The sequence below is a fragment of the Elephas maximus genome, chromosome 16 (genome assembly GCF_024166365.1).
Source record: "Elephas maximus indicus isolate mEleMax1 chromosome 16, mEleMax1 primary haplotype, whole genome shotgun sequence".
NCBI classification, from domain to species: domain Eukaryota; kingdom Metazoa; phylum Chordata; class Mammalia; order Proboscidea; family Elephantidae; genus Elephas; species Elephas maximus.
In genome coordinates, this window is record NC_064834.1 from 47,477,451 (window position 1) to 47,505,093 (window position 27,643).

Sequence of the window (27,643 nt, forward strand, 5' to 3'; positions counted from 1 at the left end):
TTAATTATGGTATCATATTGAATAGTTTCACCACCTTAAAAAATCCCCTGTGCTACACTTACCCATCCCTCCAGCCACCCCTCCCCTGCTTAATGAATCCTTGGCAACCACTACTGATCTGTTTATTGCCTATTTAAATTTAATCATTTAAAATATTAAAAAAATATATGTTTTAGATTAAAAAAAGTTTTACAGCTTTTATTAATTGATTGAATTGTTATAGATAGTAAGTACTTTTCTTGAAAATGAGTTTCTTTGAAGAAGTTACAGCTGTTATATCTGCAACCATGGATTTGAGCTCTGCCTCTAATCTTATTTCATCTATGCTCCCTCCCATCCACTTCTCCTCTTTTGAAGCTAATCTCAGATTTCACCTGTAAATATTTCAGTTTATATCTCCAACAGATAAAAACTTTGAAAAAACATAACCACAATACTGTTATCACACCTTTAAATTGAACAGTTCTTTAGTATAAAATATCCAGTCAATGTTAGACTTCCAAGTTTCGTTGGAGTTGGTTTGTTTGAATCAGAATCCAGACAAGGCCCACATATTGTATTTGGTTGATTGTTGTTGTTGTTAGGTTCTGTTGACTTGGTTCTGACTCATAGTGACCCCATGTACAACACAACGAAAGACTGCCCAGCCCTGCACCATCCTCATGATTGTTATTATGCTTGAGCCCATTGTTGCAGCCACTGTGTCAGTCCATCTCGTTGAGGGTTTCCCTCTCTTTCAATGACCCTTGACTTTAGCAAGCATAATGTCCCTCTCCAGGGACTAATCCCTCCTGATAACATGTCCAAAGTGTGTGAGACGAAATCTCACCATCCTCGCTTCTAAGGAGCATTTTGGCTGTACTTCTTCCAGGACAAATTTGTTCATTCTTCTAGCAGTCCATGGTATATTCAATATTCTTCGCCAACACTATAACTCAAGAGCATCAATTGTTCTTTAGTCTTCCTTATTCATTGTCCAGCTTTCACACACACATGAGGCCATTAAAAACACCATGGCTTGGGTAGGTGCACCTTAGTCTTCAAGGTGACATCTTTGCTTTTTAATATTTTAAGGGGGACTTTAGCAGCAGATCTGCCCAATGCAGTGCATCGTTTGAATTCATGACTGCTGCTTCCATGGGTGTTGATTGTGCATCCAAGTAAAATGAAATCCTTGATAACTTCAGTCTTTTCTCCGTTTATCATAATGTTGCTTATTTGTTCAGTTGTGAGGATTTTTATTTTCTTTCTTTCCGTACTGAAGGCTGTGGTCTTTGATCTTCATCAGTAAATGCTTCAAGTCCTCTTCACTTGCAGCAAGCAAGGTTGTGTCATCTGCATAATGCAGGTTGTTAATGAGTCTTCCTCTAATCCTGATGCCTCATTCTTCTTCATATAGTCCAGCTTCTCGGATTACGTGCCCATTGGTGAGTGGATACAACCCTGATGTACACCTTTCCTGACTTTAAACCACACGGTATCCCCTTGTTCTATTTGAATGACTGCCTCTAGGTCTATGTACAGATTCCTCATGAGTGCAGTTAAGTGTTCTGGAATTCTGATTCTTCTCAATGTTATCCATAATTTGTTATGATTCACGCAGTTGAATGCCTTTGCACAGTCGATAAAACACAGGTAAATATATTTCTGGTATTCTCTGCTTTCAGCCAGGATCCATCTGACATCAGCAATGATATCCCTCATTCCATGTCCTTCAGAATTTGGCTTGAATTTCTGGCCGTTCCCTGTCAACCACTTTCGAATGATCTTCAGCAAAATTTTACTTTTGTGTGTTATTAATGGTATTGTTCAATAATTCCCACATTCTATTGTATCACCTTTCTTTGGAATAGGCATAAATATGGATCTCTTCCAGTCAGTTGGCAAGGCAGCTGTCTTCCAGATTTCCTGGCATAAACAAGTGTGCCCTTCCAGTGCTACATCCATTTGTTGAAACATCTCAATCGATATTCCGACAATTCCTGGAGCCTTGTTTTTCACCAATGTCTTCAGTGCAGCTTGGACTTCTTCCTTCAGTACCATCAGTTCTTGATCGTATGCTACCTCCTGAAATAACTGAGTATTAACCAATTCTTTTTGGTACAGTGATGCTGTGTATTCTTTCTATCTGCTTTTTTTGATACTTCCTACATCATTCACTATTTTGCCCATAGAATCCTTCATTATTGCAACTTGAGGCTTTAATTTTTTTTCTTCAGTTCTTTCAGCTTGAGAAATGCCAAGTGTGTGCTTCCCTTTTGGTTTTCTAACTCCAGGTCTTTGCACATGTCATTGTAATACTTTGTCTTCTCAAGCAGATTTTGAAATCTTCTGTTCAGCTCTTTCATTTCATCATTTCGTCCATTCGCTTTATCTAGTCAATGCTGAAGAGCAAGTTTAAGAGTATCATCTGACATCCATTTTGGTGTTTGCTTTGTTTCCTGTCTTTTTAGTGGCCTCTTGCTTTCTTCGTGTATGATGTCCTTGATGTCATTCCACAACTCACCTGGTCTTCAGTCATTAGTGTTTAATGCATCAAATCTATTCTTGAGGCGACCTCTAAATTCAGGGAGAATATACTCAGGGTTGTACTTTGGCTGTCATGGACTTGTTCTAATTTTCTGCAGTTTCAACTTGAACTTGGATATGAGCAATTGATGGCCTGTTCCACAGTTGGCTCCTGGCCTTGTTCTGACTGATGATATTGAGCTTTTCTGTAGTCTCTTTCTGCATATGTAGTCAGTCTGATTCCTGCATATTCCATCTGGTGAAGTCCATGTGTATAGCCACCAATTATGTTGCTAAAAAAAGGTATTTGCAATAAAGAAGTCATTGGTCTTGCAAAATTCTGTCATGAGATCTCAGGTGTAATTTATATCACCAAGGCCATATTTTCCAACTACCAGTCCTTCTTCTTTCTTCCCAACTTTTGTGTTTCAATCACCAGCAATTATCAGTGCATCCTGATTGCATGTTTGATCAATTTCAAACTGCAGAAGCTGGTAAAATCTTCAGTTTCTTCATCTTTGGCTTTAGTGGTTGGTGTGTAAATATGAATAATAGCCATATTAACTGGTTTTCCTTGTAGGCGTACGGATATTATCCTATCACTGACAGGGTTGTACTTCAGGATAGATCTTGAAATGTCCTTTTTGACAATGAATGCAATGCCATTCCTCTTCAGTTTGTCACTTTTAGCATAGTTGACCATATGATTGTCTGATTAAAAATGGCCTGTCTGGTGTCATAAACCCACCTGGAGCAAAGGAGAATGAAGAACACCAAAGACATATGGTAAAGATTAGCCCAAGAGACAGAAAGGGCCATATAAACCAGAGACTGCATCAGCCCGAGGCAGGAAGAACTAGATGGTGCCCAGCCACCACCGATCACTGCCCTGACAGGGAATACAACAGAGAATCCCTGATGGAGCAGGAGAACAGTGGAATGCAGATCTCAAATTCTTGTAAAAAGACCAGGCTTAATGGTCTGCCTGAGACTGGAGGGACCCTGGAGGTCATGGTCCCAGGACCCTTTGTTAGCCCAAGATTGGTACCATGCCCCAAACCAGCTCTCCAGACAGGGATTGGACTGGACTATAAGATAGATTATGATACTGGTAAGGAGTGAGCTTCTTAGCTCAAGTAGACACATAAGACTGTGTGGGCAACACCTGTCTGGAGGTAAGATAAGAAGGAAGAAGGGGACAGGAGCTGGTTGAATAGACATGGGGAATACAGGATGAAGAGGAGGAATGTGCTGTCTCATTAAGAGGAGAGCAGCTAGGGGTACACAGAAAGGTGTGTGTAACTTTTTCTGTGAGAGACTGACTTGATTTGTAAACTTTCACTTAAAGCACAATTAAAAAAAAACAAAAAACAAAAAGGCCAACACCAGTCTACTTCAGCTCACTATTGCCTAGGATATCGATAGTTATGTGTTCCATTTCATTTTCGATGATTTCCAGTTTTCCTAGATTCATACTTTGTACGTTCTAATTATTAATGGATGTTTGTAGCTATTTCTTCTCATTTTGAGTCATGTCACATCAGCAAATGAAGGTCCCAGATCTTGACTCCATCCATGTCATTAAGGTCAACTCTACTATGAGGGGGCAACTCTTCCCCAGTTGTATTTTGAGTGCCTTCCAACCTGAGGGGATCATCTTCCGACACTATATCAGACAATATACCGCTGCTATTCATGAAGTTTTCACTGGCTAATTTTTTTTTCAGAAGTAGACTGCCAGGTCTTTCTTCCCAATCTGTTCTAGTCTGGAAGCTCAGCTGAAACCTGCCCACCATGAGCGACCTTGCTGGTATTTGAATACCAGTGGCATAGGTTCCAGCATCACAGCAACACTCAAGCCCCCACAGTATGATAAACTGACAGATGCATGGTTGATGTATATCTGAAATCTCTTTAATCTCATTTAAATTCATCTTTTTTCTCTCTGCAATTTATTTGTTAAGGAAATTGAGTTGTTTTACAGGGTTTCCCAGAGACTGGATTTTGCTAATTGCATTCTTCTGGTGTCTTTTTTTTTTTTTTTTTTTGCTGTAAATTTTATTTATTTTGGTGTTGCTGTAGGGAGTAGGGAATATACATAGCAAAACATATACCATTTCAACAGTTTCTACATGTACAATTCAGTGACATTGATTACATATGTTGAGTTGTGCAACCATTCTCACCCTCTTTTTTGATTTGTCTTAGTTATCTAGTGCTGCTATAACAGAAATACCACAGTGGATGATTTTAACAAAAAGAAATTTATTCTCTCACAATAAAGAAGCCCGAATTTAGGGTGCTAGGTCCAGGGGAAGACTTTCTCTTTGTCGGCTCCAGGGGAAGGTCCTTGTCATCAATCTTCCCTGGTCAAGTAGCTTCTCTATACCGGACCCGGGGGCCCAAAGGACACACTGTCCTCTTGGCTCTTGTTTCTTGGTGGTATGAGGTCCCACGTCTTTCTATTCTTTTCTCTCTTTTGTGTCTCAAAAGAGATTGACTTAAAATACGACCTAATCTTGTAGATTAAGTCCTGCCACATTAACATGACTGCCTCTAATCTTGCCTCATTGACATCGTAGAGGCAGAATTTACAACACACAGGAAAATTACATCAGATGACAAAATAGTGGACAATACACAATATTGGGAATCATGACCTAGCCAAGGTGACACATATTTTGGGGGGACATAATTCAATCCATGACATCCCCATTAACATAAACTCACTGCCCCCTAAGTATCCTGTTTAAGCTTTCCAGTTGCTAGTGTCTCTTTGATCCCATATAGGTAATTATTCAAAGAGTATAATGCTCAAGGCAGACATTTTTTACTAGTTAAGCTAACTTTATTTGGCTTTAAGAAGACTTCAGGCGTGTTTTGCTTTAAGGCTTAAAGATTATTTCAGGGAAAGAAAACTTCAGGCACATTTTTCCTTTAAGGTTTATAGATTATCTCAGGGAAATAGTTTCAGGGGTTCGTCTAGCCTTCATGGCTCCAGGAAGTCTGGAGTCCATGAGAATTGGAAAATCTGTTTTGTATTTTCCTTCCTTTGATCAGGATTTTTCTATACAAGCTTTAATCAAGATATTCAGTAATGGTAGCTGGGCACGAATTAGTTCTGGTCTCATGGCAATTAGCTACACATTCTATATCCTCCTCCTATTCCTGACTCTCCTTCTTCCTTTGTTGCGCCAGGTGCATAGAGAGAAGTTGTGCCTTGGGTGGCCACCTGCAAGCTTTTAACACTCCAGGCACTGTGTAGCAACTTAGGAGATAAACACATTGTTAGAATAATTAACTGGAGTGTGTCATGAAACCATGACCTAAAACCTCCAGACCAAGGAACCAAATCCCATGAGGTTTTGGTTGTACGTAAGCAGGCTCAGCAGCTACTCTTTTGGTCATTACTATAAATATATCTATCACAAATTTTTTGCCAATCCAACTTTTTATAAGTGTACAGCTTATTAACAGCAATTACAATAATCAGCTGTGCAACCCTACCTTTAATCAATGCAATTTTTCCATCGCAGTTAACCCCTCTCGCCCACTCCCTCCTGCCCCTGGTAATTACAAATAAACTTTGGTCTGTATACATTTGCCAGTTCTTGTTTTTATGTGAGGTCGTGTAATATTTGTCCTTTTGTGATTGACTTACTTCACTCAGCATAATGTCTTCAGACTCCATCCATATTGTAGCATGTATCAAGATTTCATTTTTCCTACTGGCTGAGTAGTATTCCATTGTATGTATGTACCACATTTTGTTTGTCCATTCATATATTGTCCGTTTAGGTTGTTTCCACCTTTTGGCTTTTGTGAATAGTGCTGCAGTGAACACTGGTGTACAGGTTTCTGTTTGAGTCTCTGCTTTCAAGTCTTTTGGGTATATACCTAAGAATGGAACTGCTGAGTCATGTGGTAGTTCTGTTTTTAATGGGAATCCTCCTACTTCGTCCTTCTCTTTCAACATTGCTTTAGCTATTTGGGGCTTCTTGCCATTCCATATAAAATTGAGGGTTGATTTTTCCATTTCTGTAAAGACAGCTTTTGGAGTTTTGACTAAAATTGTATTAAGTCTATAGATTGCTTTGGGCAGTACTGACATCTTAACAATATTAAGTCTTGTAATCCATACTCATGGAACATCTGTTTATTTAAATATTCTTTAATCTCTTTCAGCAGTGTTTTATAATTTTCATTGTATGAGCCCTTCAAGTCCCTGGTTAGATGTATTCCTAGGTATTTTATTCTCTTAAATGCTATTGTATATGGAATTGTTTCCCTAATTTCCCTTTCAGTTTTCTCATTGCTGGTGTCTAGAAACTTAACTGATTTTTGTTTGTTGATCTTATACCCTGCAACTTTGCTAAATTCCTCTATTAGCTTTATCTTGTGATACCTCTAAACATATTCTTCTTTGCCCCATATTTCCTGTAAACTGGTAGTTAGATCTAAAGGCTTCAATATTTTGGCAAGATCACTTCAGAGTGTGTGTGTGCTTCTGTCAGAAGGCACATAATTAATGGTTGTCCCACCTTTTATGATTGAGTAGCCGTTGATAACTATTATTTAGATTTATTACTTTATTAGGTGTTTTCAAAATGATGACATTCTAATGTTATCAATTATCCTTTATTAGCTGGCTGATATTTTCCCCTTTTATTGTTTTTGGAATAATTATTTAGTTCCAAAGGTGAATAATGATTTCTTTTAGTATTTTTATGAACATATGGATTTCAGCATATCTGATGTGTCTCAACCCACTGCACCTATCACTTTTTGTTGCTGTTCAAATTTTTACTATTCTGGCTAGTGGGAACCACTTGAAATTGGCTCCTGAGCCCTTTTGACCCTAGTAATTTTCATTGCTTACTTGCTTTTTGGTATGACAAGATGTTCCAGGCTTATCTTACCAATATCCTGCCACAGACCTGGAATCAGCCATTTTCCTGAAGAACACTTGTTCCTTTTAGTAAAAGATAGTATTTAGAGATCATAATCTTATTGCTGGCGTAGAAGGTAATAATTGAAGAAAAGCCCTAAAAGGAATAAGGGAATGAGAATGTGAGTATGTGGAAAAATGACACTCCAGGCAGAGGGAATAGCAGGTACAAAGACTGAGGCTGGAGCAGAGGGAGCAAGAAGAGGGGAATAGTAGGAAAAGAAGTCAGGGAGGTGATAGGGACCAGGCCATGTAAGGAAGGACTTTGGTTTTGCTTGGATTGAGATGGGGAGCAATCGAAGGGTTTTGAGCAGAGGGGTAACATGAAATTTGGTTGTTGTTGCTGTTTTAACTTAATCACTATGGATTCTGGGTTGAGAATGGACTGAAAAGGAGTAAGACCAGTGAGGAGGCTATTACAGTAATCCAAGTCAGAGAGGATGTGGCTTGGACCAGTGTGGTGGTAATGGAGGTAATAAGAAGAGGTGAGATTTTGAAGGTAAAACCTACAGAATTTGCTAAAGGATTGGACTTGTGTTGTGAAGATGAGAATTCAAATGTGACTCCAAGATTTAAGGCCTGAGACAGAAATGAAGTTTAAAACATCATGATAATACAATTGGGACCTCTTCTCTAGGTCAGTACAGTGTATGTGTGCACGTGTTATGGGTCAGGTAGAACTTCACAGAGGATTAGATGTTTAAGCTGAGGCATGAATGATATGCAGGAGGACCAAGCTGGTGGTCAAGAAGGAAAAGTGCGTTCTGGACAGAGCACAGCAAACTGGCTTCTTATTAAACAGATAGTACACATATGGTTTTGTGACATTGGTTACCAACCCCATGACATGTCAACACTCTCTCTTCTTGACCTTGGGTTCTGAAGACTAGGAGTTTTTAAGCCTAAGAATGACATTATCAGATAAACACTTCAGAAAGATTAGTGTGAAGGATGCTTTAGAGGGGATGAAATTGGTAGCTAAAAAACCTGAAAGGTGACAAGGGAACAAGCCCTAAGCGTGTAGTGTTACGGATAAGCACAAGTGTACTGAATTGAAGTCAGACTGCTGTGTTCAAATATCAGTTCTGCCACTTATTAGCTGTGCAGATTTGGTTGTTACTTCATCTTTCTGAGCTTCTGTGTTCTCTTCTATAAAATGGGAATAATAATAATGCCTAACTGATTGAGTTATTATGAGATTAACATGTGGCTAAACTATGTTCCTATGACTGTATATTTAACTCAGATAAACTTCAAATTTTTATGAAGTGCTAGTTTTTATAATGAGATTTTACCTCCTCTGATTGGACAAGGAGTTGGGCTCTAGAACACTTTACTCTTGATTGATTGATTTCATCTCTCTTTCTATGATGAGATTGAAAGGGAATGAGTCAATGGTCAAAACTTCCATCTGCAATATGATGTGATAGTAGAACTTGGTAGGAGTTGCTTTGACCTTTAATTGTTGGACATACAGAATTGTTGAGGCTCTTTATAAACAGGGAAGTTGAGCTCTCACTGACATGCTCAAGTATTTGTTTCTCTCACCTTACCCCTCATCCATTCTGCATCTCTACCTATTGATCGTTCTTTTCTCTTTCTAGCTTTGGTGGTCTGGTTTCCATTTTGCAGTTCATGGGATGTTTTGTGGATATGCTGTTTGTCAAATTTCAAACAATAATACCAAAATAGTAAAAAAAAAAACAAAAAACAAACCATTGTAAAATTCTGGATCTTTAAGAATGTTCCATCATATTACCTAAAAAAATTTTTACCGCAATAGGGCAAATATCAAACCAATGTTCTTTATTAGAAGTAGAGTCTAGACTGACTCTGTAGCGCACACCCTTGAATTTTTCATTTCGTATGATTAGTTGTTATTATAAATTAGTTTTCATTACAAATGCAAAGCAATCATTTAGTAAGATAGTCTTAGTATACAGACCCAGATCAAAGCACCATTTATTGAGCACCTACTATGTGCCAGGCACTGTACAATGTAATAGGGATACCGAAATTAAAAATCAGCTCCTGCCCTTATTAAAGTATGATTGAAAGTCTAATGGAGAATAAATTTTCTATATACAGTCAAAACCAATCCTTAATGGTCACAAATTTAAAAATGGTTTGTGTGAAGAAAAATGTCTCATGGTATAATTTGCTTTAGACAAAAATGCTCGTGCTGGAAAGGCAATGTATCACAGTAGATAAAGCATGAACTAGGAATCAGAAAACCAGATTCATATTCTTGCTTTGCTGCTATTCATTCATTACTTCAATCATTCATCAAATTTTTTACTGAGAGCCTACACTGGAAAGAAATTGCATTAGGTGCTAGGAGCATTGTAGTGAATGAGAGAGACCAACTTCCTGTTCTGTGTGAAACATGAGCAACTGATTTAACTTCTCCATGCCTCTTTTGCGAAACCTCAGGTTCGACTAGGTCTAGGTCTGAGGTCACTTTCAAATCTAAAATTCTAAACTTTGTGGCAGTCTTGTGTAAGGTGAAGTTGCCCAAGTGGTCTTGGTCCTCACATGTTTGCAGTGCCTCTCTTTAGGACTTACCTCCCTTGTCCTGATTTCAAAATAACTTGGTATGCACATTTAGAAAATGTTTTGGTCAGCCTCTCGTCTGCATGTGGGTCATCTTGGCAAAGCCTAGGTACGGCAATTTATGTTCATAAGACTTAAGAGGTAGGAAGCCAAAGTTACGAAAAGATAAATGACTTGCTTCAAGTCACAGCCAGAAAGAGGTTCCTGGGCAAGCAGCCTCCTCTGAAGTCCGCCCAGTCTTCCTATCAGTAACATTGCTTCTCCTGCGGTAGTGTCCAATGCTTGGGTGACCCATTGCTCTTCTGGTCTAATGAGCCAGGAAAAGGGATTGCTTATCAGGGAACAAGAAGAGATCAGCTTTTGGGGCTGGAAGAATTGTGCTTGCTTCTCTTGCCTCTTACACCCTCTTCCTGTGGGTGTCAAGGTAACAAATTTCTTGTTTTCTGCCTTCAAAATTGGGATAAATAAATAGCTTTTTTGCTTGCAGCCAAGACAAAATTTTCAAGGAAAAAAAAAAAGAGTACTTGTGTAACAGAGAGAGAGAGACTAGAACACACAATGCTTCAGAATAAAAATGTTACGACCTGGGAAGGTCTGTGGTCTAGCTTTAGGGAAATGAGCTGCTGGACTCCTCAGCCAGTCTGTCCTTTCTAGTCAATGAAAAAGAAATAGGATTTGAGGTTCCTTCCGAAATGGGGCTGGCTAATTTAGCCCCTCCCATGAGACCAAAGCCTGTTATATATTTCTGTTCCTTGAGTACCTCTCTCTCTCTCTGAGACGGCCCATAGCTAGCAGAGGCTGGAGGAAAAAAAAAAAAAAGAGAAAAGAGGAAGAAAACAAAAGCTGCCACTTATGGAAGGGAGAAGGGGTAAGAGCAAAATTGATTTGATCTGAATCTTTAAGAAAAAAAGAGAGTGAGAGAGAAAACAAGCCCGACCAAAAAGCAAGTACTTGAAAGAACAAGAGACAAAAAGCCCTGAATGAACTTTTCTACCAGCTTCCTTCTGATAAGAGGCAGAGGAAAAACTCTGAGAAACTTTTTAGGGAGCAAAGCCCAGGGTTGTTGTCAAGGGTGGCTCCTGAGCAAGCTGGAAGGGCTCATGAATATTCATTACCATTTGTATTCAGAGCCGGGTTTTTGAGAGGCAAAGGATTTCTTCAGTCCCCTTGTAGTTTTTTAAGAAGCAGCTGCCTACGGGACAGTCTGGAGTCATCTTGCCGGTTGGTCGGTGCTGCCGGTTGGTCGGTGCCTCAGGGTGTTTGCTTAAAGATGCTGGACTCCGTGTGTAGATTTGTTTTCTTCTCGAGTTTCTGTGTGCTTTTCTGTTGTAAAAATAGCACAGATGTCTTTGCCGGGGTAAAACAGAGAAGTTAATGTGGCAAGAGGCTGTTACAGCAGGACCCAAGAGTCGTGTGTCTTGCAAAAGGCTGATAAGTTTCTTGGTATGTGTGGGGGAGTGTTTGGATGTGGGTGTGTGGGTGTGTGGGTGTGATGCAGAGGGAAGAAGAGGGTAAAGGGAGGAAGAACTGTTCTGTCTTAAAAGAGCAGGGCATGTCTGACTGACTGCATTTATATTTTGTCGAAAAACTACAAGAGCAGCCTCGTTTGTATAGATGGTGTGCAGAGTCTGTCTTTTACCTCTTTTGGGCATTTTCTGTCAGGAGGGATAGCCAGCTGCTTGGCAGCCTGTGGGAGCCAGGAGGAATCTCTGCAGCAGTATGAGGTGGCCAGAGCCCGGAGACACTCCTCTGGGGTGTAGGATCCTGAACCTTCTTCATCATCTCTAGCTTCTAATATTTCTAGATGTTTTTATTACATTTGAACATGGAAGAATAAGATGAGTAGCCAACGCATTTTTTAATAATTGTAATAATGACAGCAGTTAATGTTTACTAAGTATTTACTCAGTATTGGGCTCTGTTCTAAGTGTGTTAAGTGTGGTATTTATTCTGCCTATCAACTGTATGTTGTACTGTCGTTATTATTCCCTTTTTCCAGATGAGGAAATTGAGGTACTGCGGGGTGGAGGTAACTTGCCTTAGAATCATACAATTAGTATGAGGTGAATTTGCCTGACTCAGGGCCCAAGGGCTTTTCCACTATCATACACAGTCACTCTGCTCCAAAAGCCTCCCTCCCTGGCACACTGTTGATTCTGAGTTAGCAAATCTTTGAAGCTATTGGGGAAACAATGGTGATAAAATCTCAGGTTTGTGGAGGAATTTGTACTTTCACATGTATTTTTCTCATTTAGTGCTCATGGCAATTCTCTGTGGCAGAAAAACAGGTATTGTTACTACTCCCTTTTACAAAAGGTAGAAACTGAGGCTGGGGTGGGTTAGGTGACATGGATCACACAGCCAGTTGTTGAAAGTTCAGATTAGACCAGAAATCTTCTGCCTCTGGTTTCCCGTCTAGCCTGCAGAGTAAAGCCAGTCATCTCTGAACTTCGATTCCCACCCCATGGGCCTCACTGAACCACTTTCGGTTCCCCATAGGTGCCTGCCCTTTTCCTCATTCTCAGACTCTTGCAAGGCACATTCCTCTGCATTGAAGGCCTATCCCGTCCTTTTTCCCCTTAATCTGGAGCCAGAATGCCTGGGCCTGAATCCCAGCTCCACCATTTACCAATTATGTGCCTCAGTTTGCTCACGTGTAAAATGAAGATAACACCTACCTCACTGGGTTGTTGTAAGGACTAAATGAGGGATTCATGCGGAGTTTTTAGAACCAGGGCCTGATGCGTGGTATGTGCTCAATAAATGTTACTTGTCAAGATCAGATTACTCCTTCAAGCCTCATCTTGGCTGTTACTCTGCTCTTTAAGCCTTCTCCAACTCTTCGAGACTAGATTAGACCCCTCCACTTATACCTACAGAGGCGTTCATTGTACTGTGTACAGTTATCTGCTTTCTTGTTCACATTCCTGCCCTCTGCATTGCTCCTTCCCTGCCTCCCCCTCCCCCACCAGACTATAATCTCTTATTCACCTTTGCATCTGGGTTTTTTCCATCAATGTTTAGTAAATTATTATTTTAGCTTATGTTTATCCAAGAATTAGGAGGCCGGTTTAAAAGAGGACCTTTGAGTTTGGAGTAGGTCTGCTGGATAGCAGATATAACTGTTTCATGCAATCAATAAAGACATGGCCATTAAGTGGATATACCTTCTAGGTGGATGACCCTCAGAGCTAATGTGGCCCCCTGCCAGATCACCTTGGTTGGATGATCGTGATTCTGGCTGAACTTCAGCCACCGTTCCCTACTCAGCCAGGGGCCAAATTGTACAACCCTGGCGATTTCAGATATATCATAGCTCAATAGCTTGCTCTCTGGTTCCATAAATAGTGTCTCCCTAGCCCCGCTTCATAGCAACCTTGCTGTCTGAGACAATGTACCCTGGAATGGAAAATAAACACCGCAGAGGTTGGCCCTGGCTAAAATCATAAAGTATATTAAGTTTGTTTCCAGTACCCTCCCTTTCCTTTTCCTGGCATGACTTCACACCGATTTTGACAAATGTTATTGTGCTTTACCATTTGTAAGTCCCTATGCCAGATGCTTGGGATATAAACAGTTTGCTCACAGTCGCGTGGAAAGGCAGACATAATACACAGTCAACTGTAATCAAAGTCAGTCTCTGTGAAGTGTGAATAATAATAGCTAATATTGATTATTTTGTGCCAGACACTGTAATGTTTTATATCCATTATCTCATGTAATCTTTACAGCAATCTATGATATAGGTTCCCACATCTGACAGCCATGGAAGGAGAGTCACCGGGCCAAGGTCACATACTAGTAATCTCAGAGGAGGCATTTGGACCCATGTGGAGTCCCTGGGTAGTACAAACGGTTAACGTGCTCAGCTACCAACCTGAAAGTTGGAAGTTGGAGTCCACCCAAAGGTGCCTCGAAAGAAAGTCCTGGTGATCTACTTCTGCAATATCAGCCACTGCGAACTCTGTGGGCTCAGTTCTACTCTGACACTCATGAGGTCACCATGAGTCGGAACTGGCTCGATGCTAAATGGTGTCTGGTTAAGCCGCAAAGCCTGGCTGCTGACCTGTGTTCGCCTGCCTCCCTAAAAGCCATAATAGAAGTCTACAGAAAGTGTCGTGGGAGACAGAATAAGGAAAGATGGCTTCTAGGCAAACTTCTCAAAGGATGGGACACTCCAGTTGGATCTAGAAAGATGAATAGTGTCTGGTGCTCGTGACAACACTCTTAACACTCCTAGTGGTGCTTAAAGATTTTTTTTTTTTTTAAACCAAAACTACAGCCAAGATTTAGAGTGAAAAGCTCTTTCCCTTTTTCCAAGTTCTAGCAGGCAGCTTTTACGTCTATTCTAGAGCTTTAAAGGCTGAATCCAAAGTTAGCCTTGACTATGAGTTTGGGACTGCCGATCATGTAATCAGATAAACCTTTTCAAAGTAATTGGCTTCACAGTAAATGATTTTCTTAATGACAATTGTCCTATATGATAATTAGGCACATGTGGTAAAGAGCTTTTACAAATGACTGTGATTGATGTTGCTTTTACTTGGCCAAAGCACATTTTAGGAGTGTTTCCTCCCTTGTGTTCTCTTTTGGTTGATTCTCCACTCTACACAACCAGTGACTGTGCTCAAGGGCGTTAACCCCCACCTGCTACCCTTTGGGCGGTGCTGGGCTTAGCCTGTGCAGATGAAGGTGAGGCCTGGACAGATCACATCCAGCCTGTTCTTCTCAAGCCTCTTTTCCTGCAACATTTTGGAGCAAGGCCAAAATCAAGGACAGCCCTCATGGTGAAGAGCCTTTTTGGTTTCATGTATTTATGGTTTAATGGCAGTCAGGAGCACTAGCTTTGACTTGATGTGTGCATGTGTCCTGAGGCATGCACATCATTGGGGATGTTACAACGCAGATTCTGATTCAATAGTCCTGGATGGGGCCTGAGATTCTGCATTTCTAACAAGCTCCCAGGTGATAGTAATGCTGCCCCTCTGCAGGCCATACTTTGAGTAGCAGTGTTACAGGGTTACTGCCTGCCTTAGGCTTAGGGCTTATTTTGGAACCAACTGGCCAAGTCTTCCCTCTTCTGTTTCTTCCCCAAGGTACCACTTTGGGTCACTGATCAGCTATGTCATTGTGGGATGATGAAAGCCTAATTCATTTATTCATTCGGCAAATATATGTCCTAAAACAGCAAACTGAGGCCTCCAGTTTGCCATATCCTAGAAACAAGCCCTGTGTTGGATTTCCTACATATCTCTACCTCTTCTCCAAGGCTCTGAGGTTCTCTTCATCCCCTGCCTCCAACCTGAGAAGTACTTGAGCAGAATATGTGGCCCTGTGCTAGGTGTTGGAGAGCTGGGGGCAACAGGGACTCTAGGCTCTGAGATTGGGAGCCCATGCCTGGGGTCTTGTCTTCACTCTGCAGAAGTGAAGAGGGAAGGATCCTAGGCACAAAGGGGGACAATAAGTGCAGAGAGAACATATGATATTTCTTTAGACTTAAAAGTTTATGAGAATTGTGAGGAGAGAAGAGGTTGCTGGAGAAAAAGAAGTCAGTTTGTCTAGTTTTCACGCAAGAATATCAAAGTGACTTGTAGAAACCCAGGAACAATCGTATTGTAGTACACGCCCTACATAAAGAGGTGTTTCCTGTTGGTTCGTAGGAAGGATGTGAACAATTCCTTTACGTCCCTAAGGACAAAAATAAAACAGCACATGCACATTAAAGAAAACATGGTAATATAGGTTACAGGCAAGAAGAAAAGCAATCACTTGTGATAGTATTTTTGTGTGTTTCCTTGCAGTTCCTTTTATTACGCCTGGGTTGTTTCTTTCTTTTAGCATTTGAGTAGGATAGTGAAAAATTATGAGATGGCATCGTGGTCATCAGGCTGTAGATAGAATTTTAAAACCTGGCTTTTAGTGTAAGAATGATTCACAAGTATTTCCCATCTTGTAGCACAGCCTTTATAAGCATAATGTTTATAGTGACATCTTTTGTTTAACATTTCCTCTGTTTTTGAACATTTAGGTTGTTTCCATTTCCAATAAATGTCTTCATGCATAAAGTGTTACCGTATTTAGTTATCATTACACCCTGAGGGTAGAGCCTCAGAAGTAGAATTACTGTATTAAAATTCGTAAACGTATTGTCAAGTTTTTGATTACTGTTGCCAAGTTGCATTCCCAAAGGGTGGACCCTTCATGCTCCCACAGACGATTTCTGTTTTGCTGTATCCTTGACAGTTTTGGCATATTCTACTCAAATAAATGCTAACAGAAAGAAATCTTATCTACTTTTATGTAGCTTTAGTTTGCATTTTTTTTAATTATACTAGATTGACATTTTTGACATATTGTGCTTATTTCATATACTGTTGGTTTATATCCTTTGCCCATTTGTTATTTATTTGGATTTTATGTTTTTAAATTAATTTATGTGAGCTCTTCATTAAATAAAGCTATTCATGTTTTTCTGCCATATTTATAACTGTTTTTCTGAATCTGCTCTCAGTGTTTTTATGTAGAAAATTACAGCAATGGATAGATGCAATGCATTTTTGTATGTGGTAGTGTAGTTTTCTAAGTACAGCTCACTCCTCACTTACTATCATGTTATCTGACGTTTTGCATTTATGACAATAGTTAAAAATCTATCTGACTATTTTGCTCATTAATGAAGTATATCTGATAGTAATGAACACCGAGTTGTGAGGCAAGATTAATGCTGGGTGTGATGGTAAAGGTTATGTGTCAGCTTGACTGGCCCATGATTCTCAGTCATTGGACAGTTATGTAATGAAGTAATTGACAGTTATCTGATGATGTAGTCATCCTCCATTTTGTGATCTGAGGTGATCATCTTCTATTTTTGCATAATGCTGATTTTTGCCTAACGACCTGATCTGTGGAACCTAACCATGTCTATAAATGAGGCTTGGACTCTGGAGCCAGACAGCCTATGATTAATTACCAGTTCTAACTTTTACATCCCCCACGTGTCTGTCAGTGTGTTGTACTGTGGGGGCTTGTGTGCCGCTGTGATGCTGGAGGCTATACCACCGGTATTCAAATACCAGCAGGGTCACCCATGGAGGACAGGTTTCAGCTGAGCTTCCAGACTAAGACAGACTAAGAAGAAGGACCTTGCAGTTTACTTCTGAAAAGAATTAGCCAGTGAAAACCTTATGAATAGCAGTGGAATATTGTTTGAGCTAGTGCCAGAAAATGAGCTCTTCAGGTTGGAAGGCACACAAAATATGACTGGGGAAGAGCTACCTCCTCAAAGCAGAGTAAACCTTTATGACATGGATGGAGTCAAGCTTTTGGGACCTTCATTTGCTGATGTGGCACAACTCAAAATGAAAAGAAACAGCTGCAAACATCCATTAATAATCAGAACTTAGAATGTACAAAGTAGGAATCTAGGAAAATTGGAAGGCAACAAAAATGAAATGGAACACATAAACATTGATATCCTAGGCATTAGTGAGCTGACATGGACTGGTATTGGCCGTGCTGAATCAGACAATCATATGATCTACTGTGCCGGGAATGACAACTTGAAGAGGAACGGCACTGGAGTCATTGTCAAAAAGAACATTTCAAGATCTGTCCTGAACAACGCTGGCAGTCATAGGATAACATCCATATGCCTACAAGGAAAACCGGTTAATACGACTATTATTCAAATTTATGCACCAACCGCTAAGGCCAAAGGTGAAGAAATTGAAGATTTTTACCAACTTCTGCAGTCTGAAATTGATTGAACATGCAATCAGGATGCATTGATAATTGCTGGAGACTGGAATTTGAAAGTTGGAAAGAAAGAAGAAGGATCAGTAGATGGAAAATATGGTCTTGGTATTAGAAACAATGCCAGAGATCACATGATAGAATTTTGCAAAACCAATGACTTTTTTATTGCAAATACTTTTTTACATCAACATAAACAGCTACTGTATGCGTGGACCTTGCCAGATGGAATACATAGGGATCAAATTGACTACATCTGTGGAAAGAGTTAATGGAAAAGCTCAATATCATCAGTCAGAACAAGGCCAGGGGCCTACTGCAGATCAGACCATTAGCTACTCATATGCAAGTTCAAGCTGAAACTGAAGAAAATTAGAACAAGTCTATGAGAGCCAAAGTATGACATTGAGTATATCTCACCTGAATTTAGGACCATCTCAAGTATAGATTTGATGCACTGAACACTAATGACCGAAGACCAGACATGTTGTGGAATGACATCAAGGACATCATACATGATGAAAGCAAGAGATCATTAAAAAGACAGGAGAGAAAGAAAAGACCTAAATGGATGTCAGAAGAGACTCTGAAACTTGCTTTCGAACGTCGAGTAGCTAAAGCAAAAGGAAAAAATGTTGAAGTAAAAGAGCTGAACAGAACATTTCAAAGGGTGGCTGGAGAAGACAATGTGAAGTATTATGATGACACATGCAAAGAGCTGGAGATAGAAAACCAAAAGGGAAGAACATGCTTAGCATTTCTAAGCTGAAAGAACTGAAGAAAAAATTTAAGCCTCAAGTTGCAGTACTGAAGGATTCTACGGGGAAAATGTTAAACAACGCAGGAAGCATCAAAAGAAGATGGCAGGAATATACAGAGTCACTATACCAAAAGGAATTGGTCGACATTCAACCATTTCAGGAGGTAACATATTATCAGGAACCGATGGTACTGAAGTAAGAAGCCCAAGCTGCACTGAAGGCATTGGCGAAAAATAAGGCTCTGGGAATTGACAGGATACCAAATGAGATGTTTCAACAAACGGATGCAGCACTGGAGGTGTTCATTTGTCTAGGCCAAGAAATTTGGAAGACAGCTACCTGGCCAATCAACTGGAAAGGATGACCCATATTTATGCCTATCCCCAAGAAAGGCAATCCAACCAAAATCAGAAATTATCAAACAATATCACTGATATCACATGCAAACAAAATTTTGCTGAAGATCATTCAAAAGCAGCTGTAGCAGTACATTGACAGGGAACTGCCAGAAATTCAAGCTGGATTTAGAAGAGGACGTGGAACCAGGGATATCATTGCTGATGTCAGATGGATCCTGGCTGAAAGCAGAGAATACTAGAAAGATGTTTACCTGTGTTTTATTGACTATGCTAAGGCATTCAACTGTGTATATCACAAATTATCGATAACATTGTGGAGAATGGGAATTCTGGAACACTTAATTGTGCTCATGAGGAATCTGTACATGGATCAAGAGGCAGTTGTTTGAATAGAACAAGTGGATACTGCATGGTTTAAAGTCAGGAAAGGTGGTGCGTCAGGGTTGTATCCTTTTACCGTACCTATTCAGTCTGTATTCTGAGTAAATAATCCCAGAAGCTGGATGGTTTGAAGAACAGCGCATCAGGATTGGAGGAAGACTCATTAACAACCTGTGTTATGCAGATGACACAGCCTTGCTTGTTGAAAGTGAAGAGGACTTGAAGCAGTTACTGATGAAGATCAAAGACCACAGCCTTCAGTATGGATTACACCTCCACATAAAGAAAACAAAAATCTTCACAACTGGACCAATAAGCAACATCATGATAAGTGAAGAAAAGATTGAAGTTGTCAAGGATTTCATTTTACTTGAATCCACAATTAACACCCATGGAAGTAGCAGTCAAGAAATCAAAAGACACATTGCATTGGGAAAATCAGCTGCAAAAGACCTCTTCAAAGTGTTGAAAAGCGAAGATATCACTTTGAGGATGAAGGTGTGCCTGACCCAAGCCATGGTGTTTTCAATTGCCTCATATGCATGTGAAAGCTGGATAATGAGTAAGGAAGACCAAAGAATAATTGAGGCCTTTGAATTGTGGCGTTGGTGAAGAATATTGAATATACCATGGACTGCTAAAAGAACGAACAAATCTGTCTTGGAAGAAGTACAACCAGAAAGCTCCTTAGAAATAAGTATGGCGAGACTATGTCTCACATACTTTGGAAATGTTGTCAGGAGGGATCAGTCCCTGGAGAAGGACATCATACCTGGTCAAGTACAGGGTCAGTGGAAAAGAGGAAGACCTTCAGCAAGATGGATTGACACAGTGGCTTCAACAATGGCCTCAAGCTTGGTAACAACTGTGAGGATGGCGCAGGACCAGGCAGTGTTTCGTTCTGTTGTGCATAGGTTTGCTGTGAGTCAGAACCAACTCAACAGCACCTAACAACTACAACATATACATCTGTGTAACTTTGGGCAAGTTATTTAACCTCTCTGTGACTTAGTTTTGTTATCATCATGTAAAGTGAGGATAAAATTATAGTAGTATACCCATTCCTCACTTATCGACATGGTTGGGTTTCAAACACCAGGTCATTATTCGAAAATTGGCATTACATGAAAATGGAAGACGACCACATCATATCATAAAATGAAGGATGACTACATCATTACATAACTGCCAAATCACATTATTACCTAACTGCCATATTATATCATTACATAAGTGCCAAACCACTGAGAATCATGGCCCAGCCAAGTTGACACATAACCTTAACCATCACAGCCAGTGTTCCTGTCGCCTCGCACCTCAGTGTTCGTTACTGCCAGGTGTACGTCGATGCATGCAAAATAGTCAGATAGTAGATTTTTTACTAATGTTGTAAGTGAGAAATATCAGATAACGAGATAGTTGATAAGTGAGGAGTAGGTGTAGTTTGATATTGCATATTTATTTCCTCTTTAACCCAGGATAATTATTTTTTTTTAATTCCAAGTGATTGTTAGTTTTGTTTAAACCATTGTCATTAATTTTTCATTTTATTGCATAATGGTTAGAGAATGACAAACCCAGTGCCATCGAATTGATTCCGACTCATAGCGACCCTATAGGACAAAGTAGAATAAGGCTTTGTAATTGGAGGTTTCCTTGTATATAAACATATGGTGAATTTTAATAAGTGTTTTATGAACATTGTGAATAAGATGTATCCTGTTTTTAAGATATAAAATTGGATACATATTAATCAGTCCAGTCTTTTAAATTATGTAATAATCCCTCCCTAACCATTATTTTCTCCTATGTGAAATTATAGTGTATGCATTTACTTTTGTGTGCTTTTACTGATACCTAGGGAAATTTCAGTTCCAGAAAAAAATGATATGGGAATAATTTTTATTGCTACTTATTAAAAAGGAGTGAATGGAGGATTGGGAATATAAAAGGAAGGTAAAGCGGATAGATCCAAGGAAGGAGTAACTAATTAAGTCTTGGACAAGGTAAAGCAAGATGAGGTAAAATACTCAGGTGGTATCTTAGGGAGCTGAGCCTTGTGTGGCTACATAATTTTGGGTAGTATGGAACAGGTGTCAGTAAAAATTACTAAGCCTTTCCTTTCCAAATAACCATGGTAGGCCCCAGAAGGTCAGAGCCAGAGGTGGGTCCAGTTGGCAGGATTTAGGAGGTGGGAGTCAGGATCTCAGGCCGTTAGATCACAACAATATTGTCCAACTCGATAAAGACTCAGACACATATACAGAAAGATCTCTGACGAGATATGTTATCAGCAAAGTGGTTTTTTAGTCATTGCACTGAAAAGGCAGAAGAGGGAGAACCTGAAAAGTTTCCAGTAAACAAGGGTTGGGAAATAGAAAACTAATAGTGAAGCACTCATATTTTCTAATTTAAGTTCTTTTGGTTAATGTCTTGTTTTTATTGTTTTATTTTGGTGAACTTAGAAATAATCATAAACCCAATGTAGTAACTGTACCACAGGCTGAAGAATGGCCCCCAAACTAACCAGGTCCTAATCCTTGGAAACTATGAATGTTACCTTACACAGAAAGAGGGTCTTGGCAGATGCGGCTAAGGATCTTGAGAAGGGGAGATTATCCTGAATTATCCAGGTGGGCCCTAAGTGCAGCCACAAGTGTCCCTATAAGAGGGAAGGCAAAGGGACATGTGACATAGAAATGTGAGCACTGAACTAAGATGCCAGTGTTGCAGGCTTTGAAGATGGGGGAAGGGACTGTAAGCCAAGGAATTCAAGGAGTGCACGTCTAGAATCTACAAGGAGATAGATCTCTTCTAGAGCCTCCAATGGGAAGTGTGGTCCTGCCAGTATTTGATTTCAGTGAAAGTGATTTTAGACTTTGGACCTCCAGAACTATAAGAGAATAAATGTGTGTTCAAGATTTTAAGCCACCGAATTTGTGGTAATTTATTATAGCAGCCACAGGAAACTAATACAGTAAGTATGTAATAAGTGGAAGTAGTGGTGGCTTTAGTTAGTTGACACTAGTTTACAGTGTGTTTTGAACCACACACTGTTCTGAACACCTTACAGATGTTAACTCAATTAGTTTTCAAACAACCCTGTGAGATTGCTACTATTACTATCCCTATCTTACAAATGGGAAATGGAAGAATGAGCATTTAAGTAACTTGCCTAAAATTTCTCAACTGATAAGTGCTAGAGTTGAGATTCAAACCCATAGTTGTTGATATTATTATTATTATCATAAGATAATTCACATACCACGCAATTCATCCATTTAATGTCAGCAATTCAATACCCAGAACCCAGTGCTGTCGAGTCGATTCTGACTCATAGCGACCCTACAGGACAGAGTAGAACTGCCCCATAGAGTTTCCAAGGAGCGCCTGGTGGATTTGAACTGCTGATCCTTTGGTTAGCAGCCGTAGCACTTAACCACTATGCAACCAGGGTTTCCAGCAATTATATTCACAGAGTTGTATAACCATCACCACAATCAGTTTTGGAGCATTTCTATTGCTCAGAAAGAAACGCCATGCCCATTAGCAGTTGCTCCCCATTTCCTCCCATTCACCGCCCCTAGTCCTTTCCATCTCTATGATTTTGCCTGTTCTGGACATTTCACATCATACAATCGATTGTGTGGATATACCACAATTATTTTTCCATCAGTTAATGAACCATTTGTGTTGTTTTCACTTCTTGGCATTATTAATAATGCTGCTGTGAACATCCATATACGAGTGTTTGTGTGGCCCTATCTTTCACATTCCCCTTGAGTGTATACCTAGTGGAATGGCTGGGTCATGTGGTGTCTGTGTGGCCCTATCTTTCTCATTCCCCTTGAGTGTATACCTAGTGGAGCGGCTGGATCATGTGTTTAGTCTTTTGAGGACCAGCCAGATTGTTTTTCACAGTGATTGCGCAGCCAGCAGTTTCCTCACATCCTTGTCAACACTTGTTATTGTCTGTCTTTTTGATTATAACTATCCTAATGAGTGTGAACTAGTATCTCATTTCAAGTTTGATTTCCATTTTCCTGTTGGGTAATGATGTTCATGTGCTTATTGGCCTTTGTATATCTTCTTTGAGAAATGTTCACTTCTTTGCCCATTTTTTTTATTGTGCTTTAAGTGAAAGTTTACAGTTCAAGTCAGTTTCTCATACAAAAATTTATATACACATTGTTATGTGACCATAGTTACTCTCCCTATAATGTGACAGCACACTCCTTCTTTCCACCCCATACTTCTGGTGTCCATTCAACCAGCTCCTGTCCCTCTCTGCCTTCTCATCTTGCCTCCAGACTGGAGCTTCCCATTTAGTCTCATGTACTAAAAAATTTTTTTTTTTTTTTATCTACTTGAGCCAAGAAGCACTCTCTTCATGACTGTCGTTTTATGTCTTATAGTCCAGTCTAATCTTTATCTGAAGAGTTGGCTTCTGGAATGGTTTCAGCTCTCGGCTAACAGAGTCTGGGGGCCATGTCTTCTGGGGTCCCTCCAGTCTCAATCAGACCATTATGTCTGGTCTTTTTACTAGAATTTGAGTCCTGCACCCCGCTTTTCTCCTGCTCCATCAGGGACTTTCTATTATGTTCCCTGTTGGGCAGTCATTGGCGGTAGCCGGGGACCATTTGGTCTTCTGGTCTCAGGCTGATGGAGTCTCTAGTTTATGTGTCCCTTTCTGTCTCTTGGGCTATTATTTTCCTTGTGTGTTTGGTGTTCTTCATTTCTCCTTTGCTCCAGGTAGGTAGGAACCAACTGATGTGTCTTAGACGGCCGCTTGCTAGCTTTTAAGATCCCAGATGCCACTCACCAAAATGGGATGCAGAACATTTTCTTAATAAACTTTGCTGTCAGTTGACTTAGCTGTCCCCTGAAGCCATGATCCCCAGACCCCCGTCCGTGCAACTCTGTCGCTCGAAGATTTGGTTGTATTCAGGGAACTTCTTAGCTTTTTTTTGGTTTAGTCAGTTGTGCCGACTTCCCCTGTATTGTGTGTTGTCTTCTTCCCTTCACCTAAGACAATTCGTATCTAAACAAAATTCGTATCTACTATGTAGTTAATGAATACCCCCTCCCACCCTCCCCACCCTCATAACCATCAAAGAATGTTTTCTTCTGTGTTTAAAGCTTTTCTTGAGTTCTTATAATAGTGGTCTCATACAATATGTGTCTTTTCGCAAGTGACTAATTTCTCTGTCTTGGAAGAAGTACAACCAGAATGCTCCTTAGAAGCAAGGATGGCGAGACTGCATCTTACATGCCTTGGACATGTTGTCAGGAGGCATCAGTCCCTGAAGAAGGACATCATGCTTGGTAAAGTACAGGGTCAGTGGAGAAGAGGAAGCTCCTCAACGAGATGGATTGACACAGTGGCTGCAACAATGGGCTCAAGCTTAACAACGATTATAAGGATGGCGCAGGACCAGGCAGTGTTTCATTCTGTGGTACGTAGGGTCACTATGGGTCAGAACTGACTCAACAGCGTCTAACAACAGCAGCAATTTCACTCAGCATAATGCCTTCTAGATTCATCCATGTTATGCGATGTTTCACAGATTCATCGTTGTTCTCCATCATTGTTCTTCATCATTGTGTAGTATGCCATTGTGTGAATATACCATAATTTGTTCATCCATTCATCCATTGATGGGCACCTAGGTTGTTTCCATCTTTTTGCTGTTGTGAGCAGTGCTGCAGTGAACATAGCGTGCATATATTATTCGTGTGACAGCTCTTATTTCTCTAGGATATATTCCGAAGGGTGGGATTGCTGGATCATATGGTAGTTCTATTTCTAGCCTTTTAAGGAATCACCAAATTGATTTCCAAAGTGGTTGTACCATTTCATGTTCCCACCAGCAGTGTAAGTGTTCCAGTCACTCCACAACCTCTCTAACAGTTATTATTTTGTGTTTTTTTTGGATTAATGCTAGCCTTGTTGGGGTGAGATGGTATCTCATTGTAGTTTTGATTTGCATTTCTCTAATGGCTAATGATTGTGTGCATTTCCTCATGTATCTGTTAGCCACCCGAATGTCTTCTTTGATGAAGTGCCTGTTCATATCCTTTGCCCATTTTTAATTGGGTTATTTTTGTTTTTGCTGTTGAGGTTTTGCAGTATCTTGTAGATTTTGTAGATTTTAGAGATTAGATGCTGACTGGATTTGTCATAGCCAAAAACTTTTTCCCAGTCTATAGGTAATCTTTTTACTCTTTTGATGAGGTCTTTGGATGAGCGTAAGTGTTTGATTTTTAGGAGCTCCCAGATATCTAGTTTCTCTTCTGGTGTTTGTACATTGTTAATAATGTTTTGTATTCTGTTTATGCCATGCATTGTCCCTATTTTTTCTTTATTGTTTAGATTTTATATTTAGGTCTTTGATCATTTTGAGTTAGTTTTTGTGCATGGTGTGAGGTATGGGTCTTGTTTCATTTTTTTTTTTGCAGATGGATTTCCGGTTATGCCAGCACCATTTGTTAAAGAGACTGTCTTTTTTCCCATTTAACTGACTTTGGGCCTTTGTCAAATATCAGCTGCCCATAAAAAATAATAAAAATAATAAAAAATTTCTTTTTTTTTTTTATATGTGGATGGATTTATGTGTGGATTTTCAATTCTGTTCCATTGGTCTGTGTATCTGTTGTTGTACCAATACCAGGCTGTTTTAACTACTGTGGCAGTATAATAGGTTCTAAAATTAGGTAGTGTGAGGCCTCCTACTTTGTTCTTTTTCAGTAATGCTTTACTTATCTGGGGCCTCTTCCCTTTCCATATTAAGTTGGTGATTTGTTTCTCCATCTCATTAAAAAATGCCATTGGAATTTGGATCGGGATTGTATTGTATCTGTAGATGGCTTTGGGTAGAATTGACATTTTCACATCATTGAATTTTCTTATTCACGAGGAAGGTATGTTTTTCCACTTATGTAGGTCTCTTTTGTTTTCTTGCAGTAGTGTCTTGTAGTTTTCTTTGTATAGGTCTTTTATATCTCTGGTTAGATTTATTCCAATGTATTTTATCTTCTTGGAGGCTATTGTTAATGGTATTGATTTGGTGATTTCGTCTTTGTTGGCGTAGAAGAATCCAGCTGATTTTTATATGTTTATCTTGTATCCTGATACTTTGCTGAACTCTCTTATTAGTTCCAGTAGTTTTCTTGTGGACTCTTTGGGATTTTCTATATATAAGGTCATATCATCTGCAAATAGAGGTACTTTAACTTCTTCCTTACCAATTTGAATGCCCTTTATTTCTTTTTCTAGCCTAATTGCTCTGGCTAGGACCTCCAGCACAATGTTGAATTAGAGTGGTAATAAAGGGCATTTTTATCTGGCTCCTGTTCTCAAGGGGATTGCTTTCGGACTCTCTCCATTTAGGATGATGTTGGCTCTTGGCTTTGTATAAATGCCCTTTATTCTGTTGAGGAATTTCCCTTCTGTTCCTATTTTGCTAAGAGTTTTTATCATGAATGGGTGTTGGACTTTGTCAAATGCCTTTTCTGCATTGATTGAGAAAATCATGTGGTTCTTATCTTTCATTTTATTTATATGATGGATTACATTAATTGTTTTCCTGATGTTGAGCCATCCCTGCATACCTGGTATGAATCCACTTGGTCATGGTGAATTATTTTTTTGATATGTTTTTGAATTCTATTGGCTAGAATTTTATTGAGTATTTTTACGTCTATATTTTTTTTTATTCATGAGGGATATTGGTTTGTAATTGTCTTTCCTTGGTTTTGGCATCAGGGTTATGCTGGCTTCATAGAATGAGTTTGGGAGTATTTCTTCTTTTTCTGTGCACTGAAATACCTTTAGTAGTAGTGGTGTTAACTCTTCTCTGAAAGTTTGGTAGAATTCGCCAGTGAAACCGTCAGGGCCAGGACTTTTTTTGTTGTTGTTGGGAGTTTTTTAATTACCTTTTCAATCTCTTCTTTTGTTATAGGTTTATTTAGTTCTACTTCTTTTTGTGTTAGTTTAGGTAGGTAATGTGTTTCTAGAAATTTGTCCGTTTCCTCTAGGTTTTCAAATTTGTTAGAGTACTATTTTTCATAGTATTCTATTATGATTGTTTTAATTTCAGTTGGGTCTGTTGTGATATCACCTGTCTCATTTCTTTTTTGGGTTTTTTGCTTCCTCTCCTGTTTTTCTTTTGTCAGTTTGGCCAGTGGTTTATTGATTTTGTTGATCTTTTCAAAGAACCAGCTTTTGGTGCTGTTAACTTTTTCTATTGTTTTTCTACTTCATTTAATTCTGCTCTGATTTTTATTGGAAACCCTGGTGGCATAGTGGTTAAGTGCTATGGCTGCTAACCAAAGGGTCGGCAGTTCGAATCCACCAGGCGCTCCTTGGAAATTCTATGGGG

The 27,643-nt window shown here is 39.6% G+C and overlaps 1 protein-coding gene across 11 annotated transcripts in view; it reads left to right on the plus strand.

Annotated features, from left to right (window-relative positions):
* The window catches only part of ENTPD1 (ectonucleoside triphosphate diphosphohydrolase 1), a 221,107-nt gene that overhangs the window by 86,384 nt on the left and 107,080 nt on the right, over positions 1–27,643 (plus strand). For 2 of the 11 annotated variants that reach the window (XM_049854626.1, XM_049854633.1), the window contains exon 1: positions 10,469–10,877. The exons of 7 other annotated variants lie outside the window; for them this stretch is intronic. In XM_049854626.1, the coding sequence (XP_049710583.1) occupies positions 10,862–10,877 (16 nt within the window). In that variant the 5' untranslated portion in view covers positions 10,469–10,861. Of the gene's footprint in view, positions 1–10,309; positions 10,434–10,468; positions 10,878–11,375; positions 11,453–27,643 lie in introns of those variants that run through there. 2 more of the 11 variants (XM_049854636.1, XM_049854637.1) reach the window with 2 other exon arrangements.